Source organism: Cinclus cinclus, chromosome 4 (assembly GCF_963662255.1).
Source record: "Cinclus cinclus chromosome 4, bCinCin1.1, whole genome shotgun sequence".
Lineage (NCBI taxonomy): Eukaryota > Metazoa > Chordata > Aves > Passeriformes > Cinclidae > Cinclus > Cinclus cinclus.
In genome coordinates, this window is record NC_085049.1 from 29,126,217 (window position 1) to 29,145,756 (window position 19,540).

General features: G+C 46.1%; 2 protein-coding genes across 2 annotated transcripts in view; one reads left to right on the forward strand and one right to left on the reverse strand.

Annotated features, from left to right (window-relative positions):
* Nucleotides 1-19,540, reverse strand: part of CACNA2D4 (calcium voltage-gated channel auxiliary subunit alpha2delta 4) — a 118,606-nt gene that overhangs the window by 39,272 nt on the left and 59,794 nt on the right. The window lies entirely within an intron of this gene.
* LRTM2 (leucine rich repeats and transmembrane domains 2) lies at nucleotides 547-7,200 on the forward strand. The gene is made up of 3 exons (XM_062491893.1): nucleotides 547-633; nucleotides 4,494-5,084; nucleotides 6,547-7,200. The coding sequence occupies exons 1-3, from the start codon at nucleotides 567-569 to the stop codon at nucleotides 6,999-7,001; spliced, it is 1,113 nt and encodes a 370-aa protein (XP_062347877.1). The 5' UTR covers nucleotides 547-566; the 3' UTR covers nucleotides 7,002-7,200.

Below are 19,540 nucleotides of genomic sequence, written 5' to 3' on the forward strand. Positions count from 1 at the left end.
GTAGGAGGAACGGGGAGAGAGAAGGAGCTTGGCAGCCGCTGGTGCCCAGATCGCTGCGAGCCTCAGCCGTGCGTCAGGCAGAGGATGCACAGGTGGCACCAGCCTGCGTGGAGGCGACAGGAATCAGCCAGAGTCTGCTGCCCTGGCAGGGTCACCTTAGCAATTCATCAGGTTAACCTTGAGCATGAGGCTAATGTAACTACCATAGCAGGCTATTCAAGCACAAACTTCTCTCTGGCACTTAGGTGAATAAGGTCTTATTTCTGCACCGTGAGGTTCAAAATGAATTAATGTTGTGCCTTCAACACACTGCGCCTCCTGAAATATCCTCCATTTCTCCTCCAAAACAGAACTGATGCCTCAAAGGCAAAACACTAATTGGGGAAGGGAAAGGACAGCACTGAGCTCAGCCCCGCGTGCTGCACCCAGGTTAGCGAATCTCATCTGCTCTGCTCTGCTTTCCCTCTCCAGGACCTGGCAGGCAGGCTACAAGGTCATTCCTTCTCCCTTTGGGGCCGTGTGCCAGGCTGGCTGTTGGATGTGAAGACACGCTGGAGAAGACCACGATGCTGCCTACAAGTGCTGGCCACCAGTGGAGGAGCAGGTTCCTCATGAGGTGGCAAGAGGCTTGTCGTAAGTAATGCCTACTCAGGTACCAACTACAACATTCCTCTTTGTCAAGGAGTGGGAAGAAAATAGGTCACATCAGGGTTAAGAACAGGGGAGAGGGACAGCTAAGAATGGAGATGTTTGAACTAATTCCTGATTCCTTTAGAGGCCAGGCTAGCTGGGAGGGAGAGTGATATTCTAAAGCTGAAGATGGGCTTAAAGTGGGACAGCGAGTGTTGATTGCTTCTGAATTCCAGTGGGCCTGGCAGGTGAGAAACAGCATGACAGACACCATGGCACAAAGATCCACCCTGAACATTTCTCAAATCAGTATCCTATGAGCTGCAGACTCCTCTCTGTGCTTGGGGTTTATACACAGGCTGCAGAGCAAGGCTCCTAGCTCCTCACAGCAAAAGTCGTAACAGATTTTAGAAGGAAATGCAGGACGTGAAGGCAGAATTCTCCTACTGGGCACTGCCACATGTAGTGAAAATCAAGGAGTAAATAAAGAAGCTCTCTTTCAAATTAAATTGTAAACGTTCAGCCTGTGCATACTCCCAGTGACTGGGGCAGCTGCTACAGTACCCCTGAGTGCAGAGCAGGCACTGCTAGGGTGATGTGGGGCTTCTGGGAATTTATCTGCATCTCAGAGAACCATCTAGGGACAACAGCAGAGTAAAGAGGACTCTTGGAGAGTGTCCCTAACTACTGCATGCCCAGGCACCAAGTAGGTCTGTGGTTTCCCTTGTTCCAGTCCTCCTGGTCACATTTGGAGCTGAAGCTGTAAGAAGTTGGGGGAATTATTTCCTTCTCCAGAAAACAAACATTGTAATCCATCTGCACAGACTAGACTGTGTAAATTATTTATAATGAGTGCTACTGAGTCTTAGTTTAATCTGATATACCTGGATCAGCTTTCTGCCACTTTAACTAGAGTCACCAAACACCTCACAAAGTAACTTGGTCTTCTCCAAACACAAAAACACTTGTTATCCATCTTTCTGTAGGGCTGGAAGACAGTTTCAAGTTCTGTCTATTGCTTCCCTGTCTCTCTTTTCCTGTAGAGCTGCATCTTAACCAATGCAATGAATTCCCTGGCCTCAGCTCACATTGTCATAGATGCACTTCTTGCAGGGAAATGAAAACGAAATCTCTTTTCTGTATGATTTCAGTAAAATATTTCCAAAAGCATACAGCAATATATGGGCAACAACAAGACATTTTTGGCATATCCTACATGGCTGCAGAAGCTTGGCATAAATCCATTTCCTGAACATAACCACAGCCAGCTGCCTGAGACTTTGTTCCTGCCAGCCACTGCCAGCACACACACTGGTGGAACCCCACAGCCACCCAGTCGGCGCTGCAGGCGGCCAGGCATTCTGAGAGATAAGCCCTGAGCAGAATGCCACCTGGATAGCATTACACATGGGCAGCTCTTGCCTTTCTTGGTGCACAAAGCAGCTGTTATCTCATCATCACAGCTGCCAATCTATTATTAATACCAGGCTTTTGTTAAGCATCCAGGAAAAGATGGGGGTCACTTGAATGACTCATGGCCCTTTCCCTTCCCCACTCTAGCTCCCATTCTCTTAATTCTCTCCCTACAACAAGAGTGTGATGTATTCTGAACAGAATTAAATATCAGCCAGCCAGTCAGTACCTGTACTGTAGTAGTTCATAGTCTATGATCTAATTTCATGGCAATTTCTGCTGTGGGCCCCAGCCTCTGTATGACAAGAAAGCACCGAGGTGCTCTGAGTAAAGATCTGTCTTCCATTTCACCATAAGGATCCATAATTCTCCTTGAAAGAGCACATTTATTGGCATGGCCTGGGCTGAGATCTCAACTGTAGGATGGCAAAAATTATTGAAGAATTGCAAAAGACAGATGAAATAAAGGAGAATTGATACATTATCTCTGAACATTTATCCCTTGGTCCTTAATAAAGTCATATAGCTCAGGACTCAAATGGGTTAGTTCTCCTTAGACTCAAATGGGTTAGTTCTCCTTAGACTACTGGTCCACAAATCTGCCAATTCTCACAAGGATCACTAGAACACAAAACCTGCCCAGTGCAGGATGACAGGCTTGGAGTATGAAGACACAATGCTGACTGAAGCAAAGTTGCTGTAAAAAAATGCGCCATGGGTCAGCTTAAACTCTAGAGAGTGGCAAAAGGGAAGAAAGGAAGAGCAGGGCTGACTGTAAAGCTGCTCCAGGCAGAGCTTCTCCACAGCATGTGTCTCCTTTGGCTCGCTCTCTTATGGCAGTGTTTTCACAATTCCTTTAAGATTAAGAAGTAAAACACCTGCCTGTTGGTTCCTTGAAGAAAAGCAGGACAGAAGAACCTGACTGCCAGTTCAGGGAGGCGAGACAATAAATGCATCCCCTTTAGCTACCATTCACCCCTAAAAAGACTCTACCAACCCAAGTGACTGGCTTCTCTGAAGTGAGAAAGAGAGAGGACAGGCATGATGTACAGACAAACCTGCTTCAGTTTTAGTCAAATGCTCAAACTTGTCACCTTAAAAACAGCAAGGGAGCTGAATTTGCTTCCCACACTGAAGAATAGTGGAATTCATTGTGAGATCTCAATTCCACAAAAGGAACTAAGATGAAGGATGCAAATGTTTTACATAGTCTGCTTAAACATAACTCCCACTCCTCTAGTGACAAGAGGCACAAAGCTTGTTTTCTTGTTGATAATGCTTCTTTGTCACAAAAATGAGAGTTTGAAAAGCCATTGGCTCCCAGGGAAGGTTGGTGTAGGGTAGGGCCCTGGTGCCACCGGCAGGATCTGGACCCACGTCTGCAATCCAGAGCAGCTCTAAAAAATGCTGGTTTGTGGTTTGTCCATCCTTAACTTTGAGATAGTGTAGGAGAAAGGGGGTGTGTGCGTTAAGCCTTTTCCTGACACTGCTTTTTGCAGTTACCAATGTACACTTCTTTTTCTCGTGCCATTGTTGTGGGCACTTTTGGTCAGATGTGATTTGAACTGTTCTTTACATGTCTGCTGTGTGCCCAATTGGTAACCATGATTCAGGGTTCGGCCCATGATTTGCATAGGACTGTAGTCCAGAATGTGTCCAAAGTTCTTAATAAGAACAACTGCTGGATCTGTACCCAGTTACCACCTCTAGATGGGGGTTGTCACTGGCCACTCAGAGATACTTTAGGGGCTGTTGTTATACGGTTTTAAGAGCAATGGCAAGTACCAGGTGTCCAGTAACTCTTTTGTTACTTTTTAGCATTTGTCTTGGTCATCCCTTTGTAATGTAATGCAATTCATTAAAAAGTGGACACAATACCCATATGACACACTGTGAACATGGTAAGCAAGCAATTTAGAATCTTAGATCTGAGTCTTATCTACCACAAATATTAGGATTCAAACTGCAGGAGCACACTTGAAATGTATGTTGTTTTATTTTCATTTTTCTTAAAAGCTTTTTAGTAACATGTGTTTCTGAAAAATTGGAACTTCTTAAATATACCTTGTCCCTCCTGTCTCTACCCTGGCTGTTTATAAAGAGCTGTTCTTTGTCAGAGGTGAAACCTCCCACCACTCTCTGCTCCATTCTCCTCTGACAGGTACCAGCATGTGTCGGCAAAGTCCACTGGGATCCACTGTTCTGTCTTCATTGTGAAACTGGAAGGATATTTACTTGCTTGTTCACAAAAAAGCAGGCTAAGACAAAAGTCATGCTGTCAGCATGCAGGCCAGTAGTAAAGGAATGTAACTGTGAGGAAACTCATTACATGGCAGGGCATTGTAGTGAAGAGCTCTGCTGTGAGGGCTGTGTTGTAGTTGTGGTGGCTGAGGATGGGAAAGCACTGATCTAATCCATGTCCTCTTTCTTCCCTGCTTTTCAACTTCCAGTGCTTGGCTGCTGGTTCTCACTATGTGCTGCTGAGTCCTTTTTTGCTTGTCCTTCCTCCTGCAAGTGTAACAGTGGCAACCTGGAAGTGGACTGTAGTGGCCTGGGCCTCTCTTCCATTCCCTCAGACATCCCCACAAACACCAGGACCTTCCTCTTTCTCAACAACAAACTCAGCGTCCTGCCAGGAGCAGTGTTTTCCAACCTCTCTGCTCTACAGAGGCTGGATCTATCCAACAACTTCTTGGACCAGCTCCCTCAGAACATCTTCAGTGACCTGGGGAACCTCACAGAGCTCCAGCTGAGGAACAACAGCATCCGGGCCTTGGACAAGGACCTGCTACAACACACGGCCCTCCTCCGCCAGCTGGACCTCTCCATCAATGGCTTGGCCCAGATTCCTTCAGGCATCTTTGACGACCTGCCTGCTCTCCGGTCCCTCTCCCTCAGGTCCAATCGCCTGCAGAGCCTGGACAGGGTGACCTTTGAGCCTCTAACCAGCCTGCAGCAACTCCAGGTTGGGGATAACCCCTGGGAATGTGACTGCAACCTCCGAGACTTCAAGCACTGGATGGAGTGGTTCTCCTACCGAGGTAGGTGCTCGCGCTGTGGGAGGGAGAGGAGGAGTTCTGGTCTTCCAGGAAAGGCAAGCAAAGGCAGGCAGGGAAGAAACAGGAGCAGATACAACTGGCAGGTCAGGCTGACCTGAAGGACATGAGGATCCTGCTACATTTAGTGTCATTGTGCCTTCATATAGCAACACTGCCAGTCTGTGAAGTTCCCAGCAGCCCTAGATCTCCTATTTACTTGTTTTGTTTCTAATTGGAACTATTACCCCTTTTTTTTAAAATCACATGAGAAGAAAGAACTCCCCTCAAGTAACATTAAAATTTTAGGATTCTGAATTCACCTCACTCTTTCTGCCTAAAGAGAAGAAATACTTTTCACACTTGGGAATAACCATCCTATTCTCTTTCTTAAGCTGAGAGAATTAGAAGTCAGATTTGGCTGTAATGCACCAGGTTTTCTGCCAAAAAAAGAACCTTAGGAAACAGTGACACTTAGGAAAAACACTGCAACTCATATTGGAGAACGAAGCCTACAGCTCAAATTAACATGTCAGGCCCCAAGTCAGACTGGCTATAAAATCGTAATTTCAAACCTAGCAGTTTTTGACAAGTTTGTATTTCCAGATTTTCCTTGAAACACAGAAGACTAGAAAGGTACATGTCAGTTATCAGGAATACTGATGGGATGACATGCTTTCAGGAGCTGCAACTCAAAGAAAGATGGCACATTTTACAGGAGTGAGGATTGAAGGCCTGACCTTCTGTTTCTGGAACCAATGAGTAGGTTCATGCAGCTAGCAACAGTCAGCTGTCACATCCCTGCTGATCACAGTCATGCTGCAAGGAGATTATCTCTGCCTATGGCTACACTGCAGTCTGAAATAGGCATTTGTGTGAGCAGAATCAAACAAGCATACGAATGCCACTTTTCACTTCTTTTTTTTTATTAGTTTTTTTTTTCTTGACTACTGTATCACAAAGTCAGGGGAAAGGATGCAGACATAACTTTGCTTTTTTTCCTCCCCTTCGAAGGAGATTGCTCAAACTCACTCAAGCATTTGTTCCAACATCTGTCATTATTTTCACAGAGATGGATTGGATTAGTTGTCAGAAGATGGGATGTGTATCTGTTGGTTTTTTTTGAGAAGATACAGCCTGGTTCTATCTTTTTGCTTTATTTTCTCCTTTTCTAAAATGGTTCTACTGAGACTTACGTAACTCACTAAACAGTATGAGGCTGACTTAAATGGTTTCAGATGGCTTTCATGTCTTGGTCTATGCAGATATCATGCACCAGAAGCTCTAGTGTCAAACCCAACCTAGGCAGAGGCATACTGGCCAGATGACATGGTTGAAGCTTCTGCAGGGAAAATTCTTTAGCAGGTGTGAGTGGAGGCCCATGAACTCACCCCAGCTGAGGATCTAACCCTGTTGTCTCTGTATGGGGACGGAGCTGTGACTGACTCCTGTTATCTCTGTTGAACAGGTGGGAAAATCGACCAGCTGGCCTGCACCTTGCCCAAGGAGCTGAAAGGAAAGGACATGCGAATGGTGCCCATGGAGATGTTCAACTACTGCTCCCAGCTGGATGACGAGAACAGCTCTACAGTGCTGGAAAATACTGGCCCACCTTGCACTAAAGGAAGCCCTGCTCCTTCCAAATCTAAATCAGGCCCAGAAACAGAAGTGGAGCCCAGTGTGGGATGCCCTCAGAAACAGCGGTATAGGCCTGTGAGCGTGCGCCGGGCTATTGGCACTGTGATCATTGCAGGGGTGGTTTGTGGCATCGTTTGCATCATGATGGTGGTGGCAGCTGCCTATGGTTGCATCTATGCCTCCCTCATGGCCAAGTACCACCGGGAGCTGAAGAAGAGGCAGCCACTCATGGGTGACACAGAAGGCGAACATGAAGAACAAAAACAAATCTCTTCTGTGGCGTGAAACTGTTCTAGGAAGGAAGGGACAGCGATGAAAAAAGGTACCTGAGAGCAGTCAAGCATGGGGTCCTCCCAAAATACACCTTCCCAGACAGACTGTGCTATTGCTCCACTCACCCAAGTAGTACAACATGCTTCTGGGAGTCAGGGCACCTGGCTCAATTTTTTTTCCTCTGCCCCAGGCCTATTTTGTGCCCTTTCACCCTTGGGCCCTCCCAGACAAATAAAGTAGAGTCAGACCTCGAGTGCTTGCTGTACCTCATGCCCTTGCACAGAGCTTCCCTCACATGCCTGCTGCAAAGGCAGCTTCTGGGAACCTGTGTCATCCTCTCAGCTTTGGTCCTGAGTCATCCTGTATCCTGTCAAGTGTTCTCTGCAAACAGAGAACAGCTGTATGAAACCTTATGTGGGGAGCAGGACACCAGAAGTGTCCATGCCTCACTGTTAGGTCAGTGCTGTCATGTGACACTAAGTTGCTGCCTACCCTGCAAATCAGTGCTGCCAAGATTACATCAGAAGGGAGGCAAGGTCCCTGTGGTAGGGCAACAGTCAGTGGGAGATTTCCCTTCTTACTTTTAGAGGTGGAAAGATACCTATATCACCCTAACCCACTGCCAGGGAGCACAGTGTCCCTCTTTTTGCTCTTGACCAAGTCCAAACCTTTGAGCTGAGCACACATGTCATCTGCTGCAGGTGCACAGGCACAGAGTCATCCTCCTGTACACACACACGCTGACTCATTCTGATCCCAACACGCACACACGGAGCCAGTCCCAGTTCCAGGCATCCAGGCAGCCACCTGCTCATGCAGAGCTACCACTCATGCCCATGCTGACCTGCCCTCTGCATGCAGCCATGGATACACCCAGCCACTTTACTTTACCCTGATCATAGTAGTGCATATCACCTTCTGCTCCAGCCAAAAAACATGCACACGCCACTAAGGAGCGACAAAAACATCTCAGCCATAGTGCAGAGCCAGTGGGAATTGGCAGGAGAGGATGGAGAGAGGCAAAGTTATTGAGATTACAGCACCAGTCTGTGGAAATAAGTACACAGCATGGAAAAAAAAAAAAGGTGTGTTCTTATATATTTTACGTCTTCTCTAATAAATGGAGAGGGTAAGGATATGAAGCCTCCATTTAGAAATGTTTGATTGGCAGATCAGAAGTGGGTCATCAGGAAAGACTACAGGAGTAGGTGGCTTACTAGGAGCACAAGCCATGCTGAGTAGTGTGAGCCTAGGGGAAGGTGTCAGGGGAAGAAGTCACACAACCCAGGAGCTGCCGTGGCTGGCACGGGGGCCAGCACTGTGTGTGGAACAGGGTGATGCAGCCTGGGTGACCAAAAAGAGTGGACAGAGTTCTGGAGGGTCTTGAGGTGAAGGCTGGAACCTGGAGCACAGTGTGGCAGATGTGGGAGAGCCCAGGAAGGGTCTGGCACGGAAAGCAGCAGAGCCCACATGCACACCCTTCACCATCACTGGGGTGTCCATCCACAGGTGCACCCAAGTGTGCCCACACACACAGCCATGCCACTGTCACGTAAGGTGACTTCCCCCAACCAGATTTTAAAGCCCTCAGACTGCAGTGCCTCCTATTAGTCTTAGCTTATTCTGACCTGACAGGGGAAAAAAAAGTAAGAGGGGAAAAAACATGAAGGGAACTTAACATAAGGACTCATTTTGTATCACTGGAAGTGGGATAAAATGCTGTCTCCAGGGGAGAGTGCACATTGCCATGGTAACCTGCTCTAACCCGTCACAGTGGGTATTCCTGAGTGAGGAAGATGACACCGGAGGTCGTGCATCCACAGTGCCTGTGGATGGTGTGATCCCTGCCATCAGGAAACAAGCTGGCAGCCAGCCCAGCTTTGCAGGGTATTTCACGAGCAACCTGTGTTCAGAGCCCTGCGTGTTCTGCAGGTGGCCCCTGCCAGGGCAGATCACCTCTTCCACTTGCTCCATCTGAATCCCAGTGCCATCAGACATCTCACAGCCCTCCTGCTTGCTGCGACTGGATCCCTGTGCAAGCAATGCACACTGGCTCCTCACTTCTTCTGGTCCCAGACAGGTGGTTGTACTGACCCATGGGCACACGACATCATTAATCAAAGCCTGGAGTTGCAGAATCCCTCCTGGTCTACCCAGGATCACCAGAGCCAGGGAGGCAGGATGCTCTGGACTGTTTTAGTATGATTTCCCTTCAACACAGGGATGCATAGGGCAGAGGAAGATTCTCTTCAGGGAAGCAAAAGATCAGGCTGCCACAAAGGAAGAACTGGGAGAAGAAGTCAGCCCTCCCACCGGTGTGTGCACACACTTTTCCCCCCACTTCCAGCACACTGTGGGGAAAAGGAAGAGAAGGAGAGGGGCTGGTGAAATGTGAGGAGGAAGGACTCTTCCCCCATGCACTGTACAGCCATCCCAACCATCCCATCTGCTCCAAGTGTAGCCCGCTCTGAAGGGCAGAACTGGTGCACTGCAGACTCTGTATGCGTGTTACTGCTGCTCTATATTCCCAGCAAGCCAGGACCAGACTCAGCCTGCTGGATCCAAACCTCTCCCCAACCTCCCTCTCAGGGGAACCTCTCCCTTTACCATACCGGACTCCGCAATCATACTTGAAATGGGACTTGACTCAGAGCGGTATATTTATAGAGCTATATTTTACTTGCATCAAATAATGGTGACATATTGCACAAAACAAATGGAATCTATATATGTGTGTGTGTGTGTGTGTGTGTGTGTGTATGTGTGTGTGTGATATGAGAGAGACTGTTTTTAATGGAACAGACTAGTGGTGAAACGAATGGGAAGAAGGTAGGGGACAATGCAGGGCTTGAGGGTGTGAAATCCTCCTTTCCCTGCACCATCCCTGTGTCTTCCTCCTGCCCTGACCAATTTTTTTTGTTGCTAATAATATTTTCTATATCCTGTGTTGTGGGGCTGGTGATGACCTTGCCCACCCTCTTCTTTTTTTGCTTTAATTTATACAGCAGAAAGTCTGGATTTATCTCAACCCTAGACAAGGGACTGCTATGTTTAGAAACCCACCCAGGAAAGGAGAAGACAGGAAAGGGGAGAACTGAGTGTTGCTGGGAAACATGAAGGCTATGAGGAGTCCCTCTGGAAAGCAAATACTCTGCTTGGCAGGATGAGGACCTGTCCTTCTGCATGCAGAGCAGAGTAACAGTGCTCACTAGGAAGTGCCCTCTTCATGGCACTTTTTGCAAATAGGCTCTTTCTCCATTCCCCAGCACACCTGGAAATCAGGCTGCCCTGGTGAGAGTGAACTGCTGCACTGCCCACAGGCACTGCAGGGAACACGACATCCTGAGTGGGCAGAAACAAAACTCTTTGGGATGCTGGATACAGAATAACACCCAGTGCTCCATGTGTGCCCAGCCAATGGGTTTCTCTGGTGTGTGGGGACAGCGGCTCCTGTTGTCCCTGCAGGCATGTCTGGGCATGGGGGGAATCCCCCTGGATGCAGGCAGCTGCTCCAATGACACATACAGATGTCTGCCCTCAGGCAAGGGTCTTCTGGGGCTGGCAGGGCCACCAGGAACACCCCTCCTGCTCCCCTTCCCCACACATCCACCTGTGGGACAGGCAGGCACATCCCTTGCAGGGAACAGATGGCACTTGTAATTCCTTTTTTCTTTTTTGTTACCGTTTGAGGGAGAGCGACAAGATTTTCTAAAATGATTGAATGGAGGTTTCTTTGGCATGAGAAAGAAACTTTTTAAAGGTATATTATATTTCTGGCTTGTTGTTACAGAATAATAATAAAGAATGTATTTTCCTATGCTCCTTCTTGTTTAAATGAGATCTCTGGTGGTACCATTCACTCTTTCCCTATCCCCTGCAGAAGCAAACACCATAGGGACACAGCCAGCCAAAGGAGAAAGCCCTTCAATTCCCACAGATATATTCTTGTCTGTACACACTGTTTGAAGTTGGAGTGAACGTACACACACACACACACACACACACACACATAAGTGTAAGTCAGGGTAAGGCTCTAGGACTAAACACACAGTCAGTGAAGGTGAGACCCTAGATCTAGAAACACACACAATGCTCCAGGGACACAGCCAGACAAGGGTGATTGTGTAACAAGGATAAGATACTGTGGCAATCAGCTCATTACATAAAAGTAGAAAGGGCCAAATTAATCCCTGGTGTAAGAACGCAGGAGCCAATGGAGTTATATTCAGGTCAAATTTGATTCCAAAAGCCTTTTTTTTTTTTTTAAATTATTAGAACATAATGTAACAAATAGGGAGCTATGGGTTCCTACCTCTCCAGATTCCTGACCCTCTTGAGCAAGGTTATTTTGAAATGGATGGAAATTGCTATCTAATCCTATTGCACCCCCCAAGTACACAAGCTGTTACCCCTAGAGCTAAAAGAGTCTCTCCACCAGCTGTTCTCTGGCTAGGTCTATCACACACAGCTAAGAAGTTTAAATTCCCCACTTGGCCACTTTCAGTGCTAAGCGTACACAATTCATCACATTCCCTTGCTGTAAGAATAAGCTCATCCTGACGCATGTGAAACCACCAAGGATGTTAAACCCCATCATGAGCAAACCCTTGTGCCACCCTATTCACACTGCTATACTCAGTCACCCTGCTATGCTCAGTCTGATCTTCAAAGAGAAACTGGGAGCAGAATCCTGCTACTCTATCCACTCATGGCTGAGGCATCTGTTCTGCTAAAAAGGTACGTGCTGCAGGAGAATCACCATTATTGCTTAATAGCATAGTGTCTGTGGCACATAGTTTAATCTAATTTTGCTGGATAGGTAGAAGAGTGCACACAAATACTACTTAGCACTTCATATAATACCAGAAACACAAAGCAGAAAAAAAGCAAAGCCAACACACTCATCTGATGACGCCAGGCTTTTTCATTTCATTAACTATCTGGGAGAAGGCTGCGATTTTCTGCAATTTGATTCATTATCATTTGATTACTATTTCATATGGACCAATATATTTGTCCTGCTTACATACCTACTCATGCACACATATAAACACCCTATATAATAACCATGTAATTCTGTACATATAACAGGTAAAAATAAAAATAGGATTCCTCTTCAGTGTGTCATCCATCAGCAGCCCACTGTGCTGCCTTGACGAGCATTTGCTAGCACTGATTAGAAGCACAGGTCAGAGGGTAAGTTTCTGTCTTCCAACCAGATAAATGCAAGTCCTAGCATGGGATTTCTGAGGACCAAAAAGACTTCCCTCCAAGAATAATGGGCAATACAACAAGCATTCACCCATGAATAGAGTTACAGAATGAAATGTGAGTAAATAAACATTTCCTGCGTCATTCTGGGGTGCTCTCCACATCAGTTGCAGCCCTGGAAACCTGGGGACAAGGCAGCATCCTCACAGCTCTTCTCCCTTTAGAGAATGGGAGAAAAGCACCCAACAAGGGCCAGATCTGTCTTTCCCACAGTTCTGCTGTGCTGCAGCCAGGCAAAGGCCATGTGCAGGGCATCTGGAGCCAAGGAGAAAGCAGAGCATGATGCTAACAAAATCTCTGCCTTGAGTGGAGGGAGGCAGTAGGCCAGGACAACACTGCACCACTCTTTGCTTGGGGCTCCAGGTAGAGATTTGCCCCTTCACATTTGCTTTTTCTGAGGACTAACTTGGGAATAAACTTGTTGGTTAGCACATCTGCAGAAAATCAACTCGGAAAGGGCACTGCAGGAGTGAGGAATGCAGGTATTTCATTTGAGGGAATACACACAGACATACCCTGTGACATTCAACCAGCTCCGTGTAAAGCTCAAGGGAAATATGCAGAGTAACAACAATGCTTTGCATTTCTATAGTGCTTGCCTTTGGCAACTCTCTGGGAGCTTGCAAACATTAATGAATTCACAGAGGCAGAGATTCAGAGAATATAAAGGCCAGAAGGGACTTTAGATCACCAGTCTGACCTTCTGTGTATCGCACGCTACTTGGAAATCGTGTGGAAAAGAACCACAAGCATTATTTGGGGGTGGCAGAAAATGCCTTCCTGTGAAAAGCTGAAAGAGCTCAATCAGTTTAGCTTATAAAACAGAAATGAGAAAAGCTATCCTGTAGAAAGACCAATAATGAGGATTTACATGCAGCTAAGTTGAATATTCCAGAAAGGCATCTACCTTTGATCTGAAAAACATTCAAGAAAGGGAAAAATATTGCTTCCCTTGGTATCTTCTCACAATACCTATTCATGTTCATTGTTAGCATTCATGCTTACTAACTCATTTGAATATTTTTGATTTTTCTGTCCCAGTTTTTGTTATTCTCTCCACTAGATTAAAAAAAAAAATAAACCTTCAATAACCAGCAGCTCTCTCTGTAGAGGCACTTTATACTCTAAATCAAATAATCTCTCAGTCTTCTTTTAGGTACAATAGGCAGATTGAGTTCATTAAGTCTTTTACTGAAAGCATTTTCTCACCTCTGGAACAACATTGGAGCCTACTGTCACACTGCTTCCAGCTTTTTCTCCTCCTTTTAGAAGTATTCTCCTCATCTACCAGTATCTGTGCTCTATATTGTAGACACTACATGACTTTTGCCACTTTTGTCTACTCCTTCCCACCTAAGAATGTCTCACAGTACACTCACTAGGCTGTGTGAACATTGCTCCTGCTTTAAAGATGGAGGCAAATGTAAACACTAGGACAAAACCCTAACAAGCAATTTTGAGGAAGGCAGATTATGGGTAAATGGTTCTGATCCTACCTTTACAGCAGTATAAATTCAGTACATTTTAAACACGAGCCTCCAGATTTATACAATTCTTGGCATGAGACAATCTAGCCCTTTATTTAAAAGGATGATCCCCTTGTAGCATTTTCCACTTTTTCATCCACTCACAGCCTCAGATGGTTATTTTTCACATATCTCTCACTGGACATAAATGTCTTGGATTCCCCAGTTATTCTTTCTTCCTTATTTTTGTCTCCTTGTGACTGATCATCCACTTTTCAATGAGTGCCTCTGACCAGCTGCTTCTCAGATTCTCCCTGCTCTGGTCTACTCAACTGTCACAAAACACACCAGCCCCCACAACCCCATCTGCTTTTTAAGGGTTTGTAATCGTAAGCAGGGTTTTTTTCTACTCACTGTTCTTTACTTTGCAAAACCCAAAGTAATTAAGTATATCCAGGTCTTTTTCAGCAAGGTTCTCAGGACAGGTCTTGGCAGATGATAATGGTTCCCTGAATTTAATGTGGGCATCAGGGTGCAATACAGTTTATACTGATGATCCAAACTGAGGATCCTCACTGAGACTTGGCAAAACTGGCTCAATAGTTCCCAAAAGACAAGAACTGCCTCCAGTCCTGCTTGCTGTGCCCTCTGCCAGATCTCTCAGAGTTCCCAGCTACAGAAGATTTCTATTATTAGCTGTCAAGCATATGACCTTGTCTGTCGTACTACTGAAATTCATTCTGTTTCTAGTACTCGTGCCAAGGTCAAATAAGGCTTCCTCTGCAATATCCTGGTCCTTCCCTGTACTAGCAATGCCTTCTAGTGTTGAATCATCAGGATACTCTCTCACTCTCTCTAGCTATCTGAATCAGGGTCTCAGGTTAATATTAGCAAAGGCTAATCCCATGGGTGACCATGCAGAGTGTGACAAATAATATTTTGCTAGACTTTGATAGGTGATCTTACTGCTGCTGTCTTCCCAGATTGAACTCCCTCCCTGCCCCTTACAACTCTTCTGCCTCTCTTGATCTTCTCCAGTCTAACTAATTGTTTCTTATGAGGCACGTTCAATATTTTACTGAAATACAGAGATGAGACCTATGAAATTTCTTTTGCCTTCTACAGAAACAACTATCTGAAAGAAAGATGTTAGCTCAGACTGGTGTTATCCAGCACTGATAAACTCATATTGCCTGACCCCCTTTCCCCCTAACTCCTTGGTAATAATTATACTTTCCTTGAAGTTCTCATCTAAAGTGCTACAAATATTGCAGAGATCATACTTAAAAGTCTGAGGCTGACAAACTTTCTCATCTTTCTTTAATCCTAACTGCTAAATTTTCACTTTTGCAGACTGCATGGTGTTACCACTGTGTGCAGAGTTGAAAAAAGCCCTCCCAGGGCCAGAAAGCACCCAGGCCCAACACTGTGAGTGCACTAATCAGCTTGAGCTGCTTATTCACAGCACTCGTTTCTTTCCCCAAGGATATTTCTGTCCTTATCAATACCTTGGTCACTGAATCTTCTTTGGTTTTCACTCAGACTACAGACTCCTTGAACCCAACTTCACTCTTATTGACCAGAAGTGGCCCTACTCCTTCTTTTTTTTTTTAATTCCCCAAATAGCTGAAGAATATGGTGCTGCTTGTTTTAACCTCCTTTGAAAGGTCTAGCTCAGCTTGATATGTAAGCAGTCCTCACTTTATCCCTACAATTCTGACCTCTAAGGGAGGGCAGGGCTGGGCAGGGCTGGGCAAGTCAGCCTTCTTTGCTATCTGCCTTTTTTCTATTCCACATAGTCTCTCTGCAGAGCCAGCTTAAGCAGCTGCTTGTCATCACAGACAGATGGAGAGCAAGAGAATCAGGATCCTCACATTAATGGGGGCTTCACACTGTCCCCAAAAGCTCATCTGTCCCTCCCCACACTTCAGATTTTGCACTGCCACCTGTGCAAGCAGTGCCATGAGTAAGCAGCAGAACACCCTCCACACACTGGGCAGCAGAGTGTAGAGGTGCCATCTAACCAGAATTATCTGTGATCCTGTGAGTGGGGTTTCTGTGTCCCAGTGAGAGAAAGGAAGAGAAGAAAAAGGTCTTGTGAAGGGAAAGGGATGGCAGCCAGAATCCCATTACAAAAATTTGTGCCTTAGGTGATAGGTAGGGCAGAAGAAAAAGAATTCAGGATGAGTTTAGTGGCTATAAAAATGTATCTTAGGAGGAGGCTGGAGCTGTACTCAGATCTGCTAAGTTTCTGTGGTTCTCACCCTGCAAAACTCGTCTCCTTCTGCCTTGGCTGAATTTAAGCTAAACCATCATACACTTCCTTTAACCTCCTCTGCTGTGACATTTACCACCTTCATCCTCACATCTACAGACTGCTCACGTGATTCTTTTCAACATCTTCTAACATGGCTTTGCTCCTCTGATGAACTGTAGGTGCTAATACAGCTCAAGATGTCAGTTATACCCCATGCTAAGGCTACAGACAACAGCACTTTACCCCATGCACTTTGCATAAAGGATATGGGGCACTGGGGGGATAGGTGTGAGCAGGATAATGAACTGGCCTTGCATTCACACAGATATTCAGGTGGTGTCAGGGATGTCAGTGCCAATTGTTTGGCAGCCTGTGGATCTTCACACAGCTTCAAATGGTAGGTTGTGCACCATTCATGACCCTGGCACTTTGTCAGTCCTCCTAAACACCCAGTACTTATTGGCAGCCCCTGCACACCATGTAAAACTCCATGGTCATAGGGATCAATCCTATACCTATCTGGGAAACACCACAGACAGAAGAAAGTGCAAATTGCTCTGTGGTTCTGAGTGTCTGTGCATGTCCCCAGTGAGATGTGCATACAGGGAGCCCAGGGGTCTCACAACACACTGCAGAAAAAGCTGTTGATGTATGCAGATACAGACATGCATGCACAAATCACCTCACATATCGTTTATCTTTGCATCCAATGCACTCCCATGAGCACCCCTGGGCGGGGATACAGGGCGGGGATACAGGGCCCTGCTGATGCTAGGTAGGCAGGAGTTAATGGAAGAGAGGCTGGGAAGAAAATTAAAAGCAAAAAAAGTTGAAAACCCAGCACATGATTCTTCTCCTATCACATCTGTGAATCCTGGAGCGCAAGAGTAATTGTCTGCAATGAGTCAGACCAAAAGGCACAAGGTAATGGTTGCTATGGTAACCTGTGCACTGCTCTAATTCGGCTTAGAATTAAAATTATATCAAATAATTTGCAAGCAAAGGCAACATGGCAAAGGCGCTGGGTGCCAATCTAAAAAATCCAGCTATATGCAAGTCTCTCCTGAGTTAGTGTCAAGGGCTCTTTTCACTTCAAGAGTGACAACCATGGCAATCAGAGGAGCTGTAGAGGCAGTGGTGATGGATAACCTCGGGCAAGAAGATTTCTGCTACGCACAGGCAAGAACGGGGTCCTGGGCTGGAGCTCCAGCCTGGAACAGGCTCCAGGGCTGAGGATATCCTGGCACAGATACCTTACCAGACCCCAAATGGGAAAACTCATTGCTCGCAATCTTGTTGGGGTCCCACTGAGAAAATTCCCTGAAAGGGCTGGTGAGGGCAGGGCCTGGGCACAGGAACCTACCCACAGGGTCTGTGCTGAGTGAAGCACTGCCTGCATGGGCTGAGGAAGGCAGGGCTCACTCCCTTAGAGCTTTTTCCCTGGTAAGTGGTGCAGCGTACAAAGTCAGGCACTCAGCAGAGACTACAAAGAAATATTTACTCTACAGAATTGGCTATTGTCTTCAGTTTTTCCTCAGATAGAGCCTCATCCCAAGGCAACAGACAATGTCTGCACACATGGAGGGGAGGCATGGTCCCCGTACTGAAGATCTTACAGCCTATGCAGACAGCACAAACACCATGGAAGAAAAAGAAATTGTTAAGGTCTAGCCAGGGTGAGCAGAATGCTATGAAAGATGCCTCACATGACTATTTTTAGCACTCTTTTAAGGTCAAAATAGACTTATTTGTCCCTCTTGTTCCCAGTTACTGTCTATGCATGGAGACAACTATCTGGAGTTCTGCGGGCAGATGTTGCTCTCTCTCTGCCTGTTCACTGACTCGGCAGGAGGATAATACACTCTGAAAAGGGAGCCACGTGGCCCCATCAATGATGCCGAACCTTGACAAAAAACAAAGTTTGTAAGACCAGAGCCAGCGCAAAATAATGCAACCACCTCACTTTTGTCTGGAACAGTTTGTGTGTGCCCCAGAAACACCCCAAAAAGCAGCCTGGATGCTTACAGGTACCCCCCAAGGCTCAGTGTGTAAGCAGAATGCAGTGGGTGGCAGGCAGGCAGCTGAAGAGTGCAAGAGACACTGGTTTTTGCACACTAACATGTCATGGGGACACTGTGACACTGGAGTAGTGGCTCAACCCTTAGGCCAGCCAAGTGTGTACCCACTGACAGCAGCTCCCAGACAGATGTCCTGAGAGGTGGAGAAGGCACAGCTGCTGGTAGCATTAACATCAGCAACATTTCTGCCTTACAAGTACCCCTAACACTTTCCATGACTCATTTCCAGGGCATGGCCTGTTCAGATGTCTCTGATTTTGCTGGATCAAATGGATGTGTGAGAAACTGCTCAGGCTTTGGGGATTGCCAGAAGGGGCTGGGATCAGGAAGAGACCAGACATAGCAGGTGATGGGCTGAAAACAAGTTGTCTTCCTTTTTATCCACCCTACCACTGCATGCTGGGGGAACCGTGATTTCCATAGAGGCACCTGGTGATGCCTCAGGCTTACAGAAGTCTCTGCACAGAGGAAACTCCAGCACAACCTTTGGCACAAAAAGAGGGACAGCATTCCTTCTGAATACTGCAGCACACATTCAAGATATCATCTACCCTCACATTTTATATGGGTATTTTAATGCTGCTTTCTGAACCAGCCTAGTGAAATAATTTTAATTCTCTATTTTATATGCAGTTATTTCCATGGAAAAGGTGCTTATGCTATTAGAGCTTATTTCCATGCATTTTAACAGCTTCTACTGATGTTACTGTCACTTTCCAGAGAGAAGGTTGGATCCAAGCAACAAAACTGCAGGAATACAGAATTGTGTGCAGATTAGCTTGAAAAGATGCCACAGCAACAGTCCTGCTGAAAAAGCCACCTGCACCTCCTGTTCCTACTTGCTGGTAGCAGACAGCAGGTAACCAAAATTGGAGATCAAGGAAGAGATGGAGAGACATCAAGTTGGCCAGGAATTGCTTTTCAAATGAAGAGCTTCCATCAGACTGACAGAGGCTAAATTTTAACCAGAGGGAAAATGGCAATATTACTCCCCATTATCAACTTTTCAGACTGATTGATTTAAAATTCTTTTGGGGAAAAAAATCATCAAAATATATTTTTAAAATCTGCTCCTGCTGTGAGTACAGAGCTTTTCTGAAAATACTGGTCTAAATAACTCAGTGTCCCAAAACTCTGTCTTTAAAACAGAGTTAACATTTCTCTTTTCTGCCCCTGGTTTGAGCTTGCCTAGTGCTCTTCCCAAATGCATCTGCATGAATTGCTGGTGTCATGGGATAACGATTTCACTGTGGTCCAATAACTGCTGGTAAGAACAGTTGCTTCCAATATCAACAGAGAAGTGTTGTACAAAATAAACCTGCATCTCCCCAGTACCCATTTGGATTATTTTTCTTGGGTACCATGTGCATGCCCCATTGTCTGTTTCCCATCCCTGCCACATGACAGCCATGGCAGGGATACTAATCCTACCTGTCCCTATTGGGACTGGCAGCCAGCTGACAGCCCCAGAAGTTGAAC

Coding starts and splice junctions, on each gene's coding strand:
- LRTM2 (XM_062491893.1), top strand. CDS start 567: ATGCTGCCTACAAGTGCTGGCCACCAGTGGAGGAGCAGGTTCCTCATG. Junction 634..4,493: donor GAGGTGGCAAGAGGCTTGTC/GTAAGTAATGCC, acceptor TTCAACTTCCAG/TGCTTGGCTGCTGGTTCTCA. Junction 5,085..6,546: donor GGAGTGGTTCTCCTACCGAG/GTAGGTGCTCGC, acceptor TCTGTTGAACAG/GTGGGAAAATCGACCAGCTG.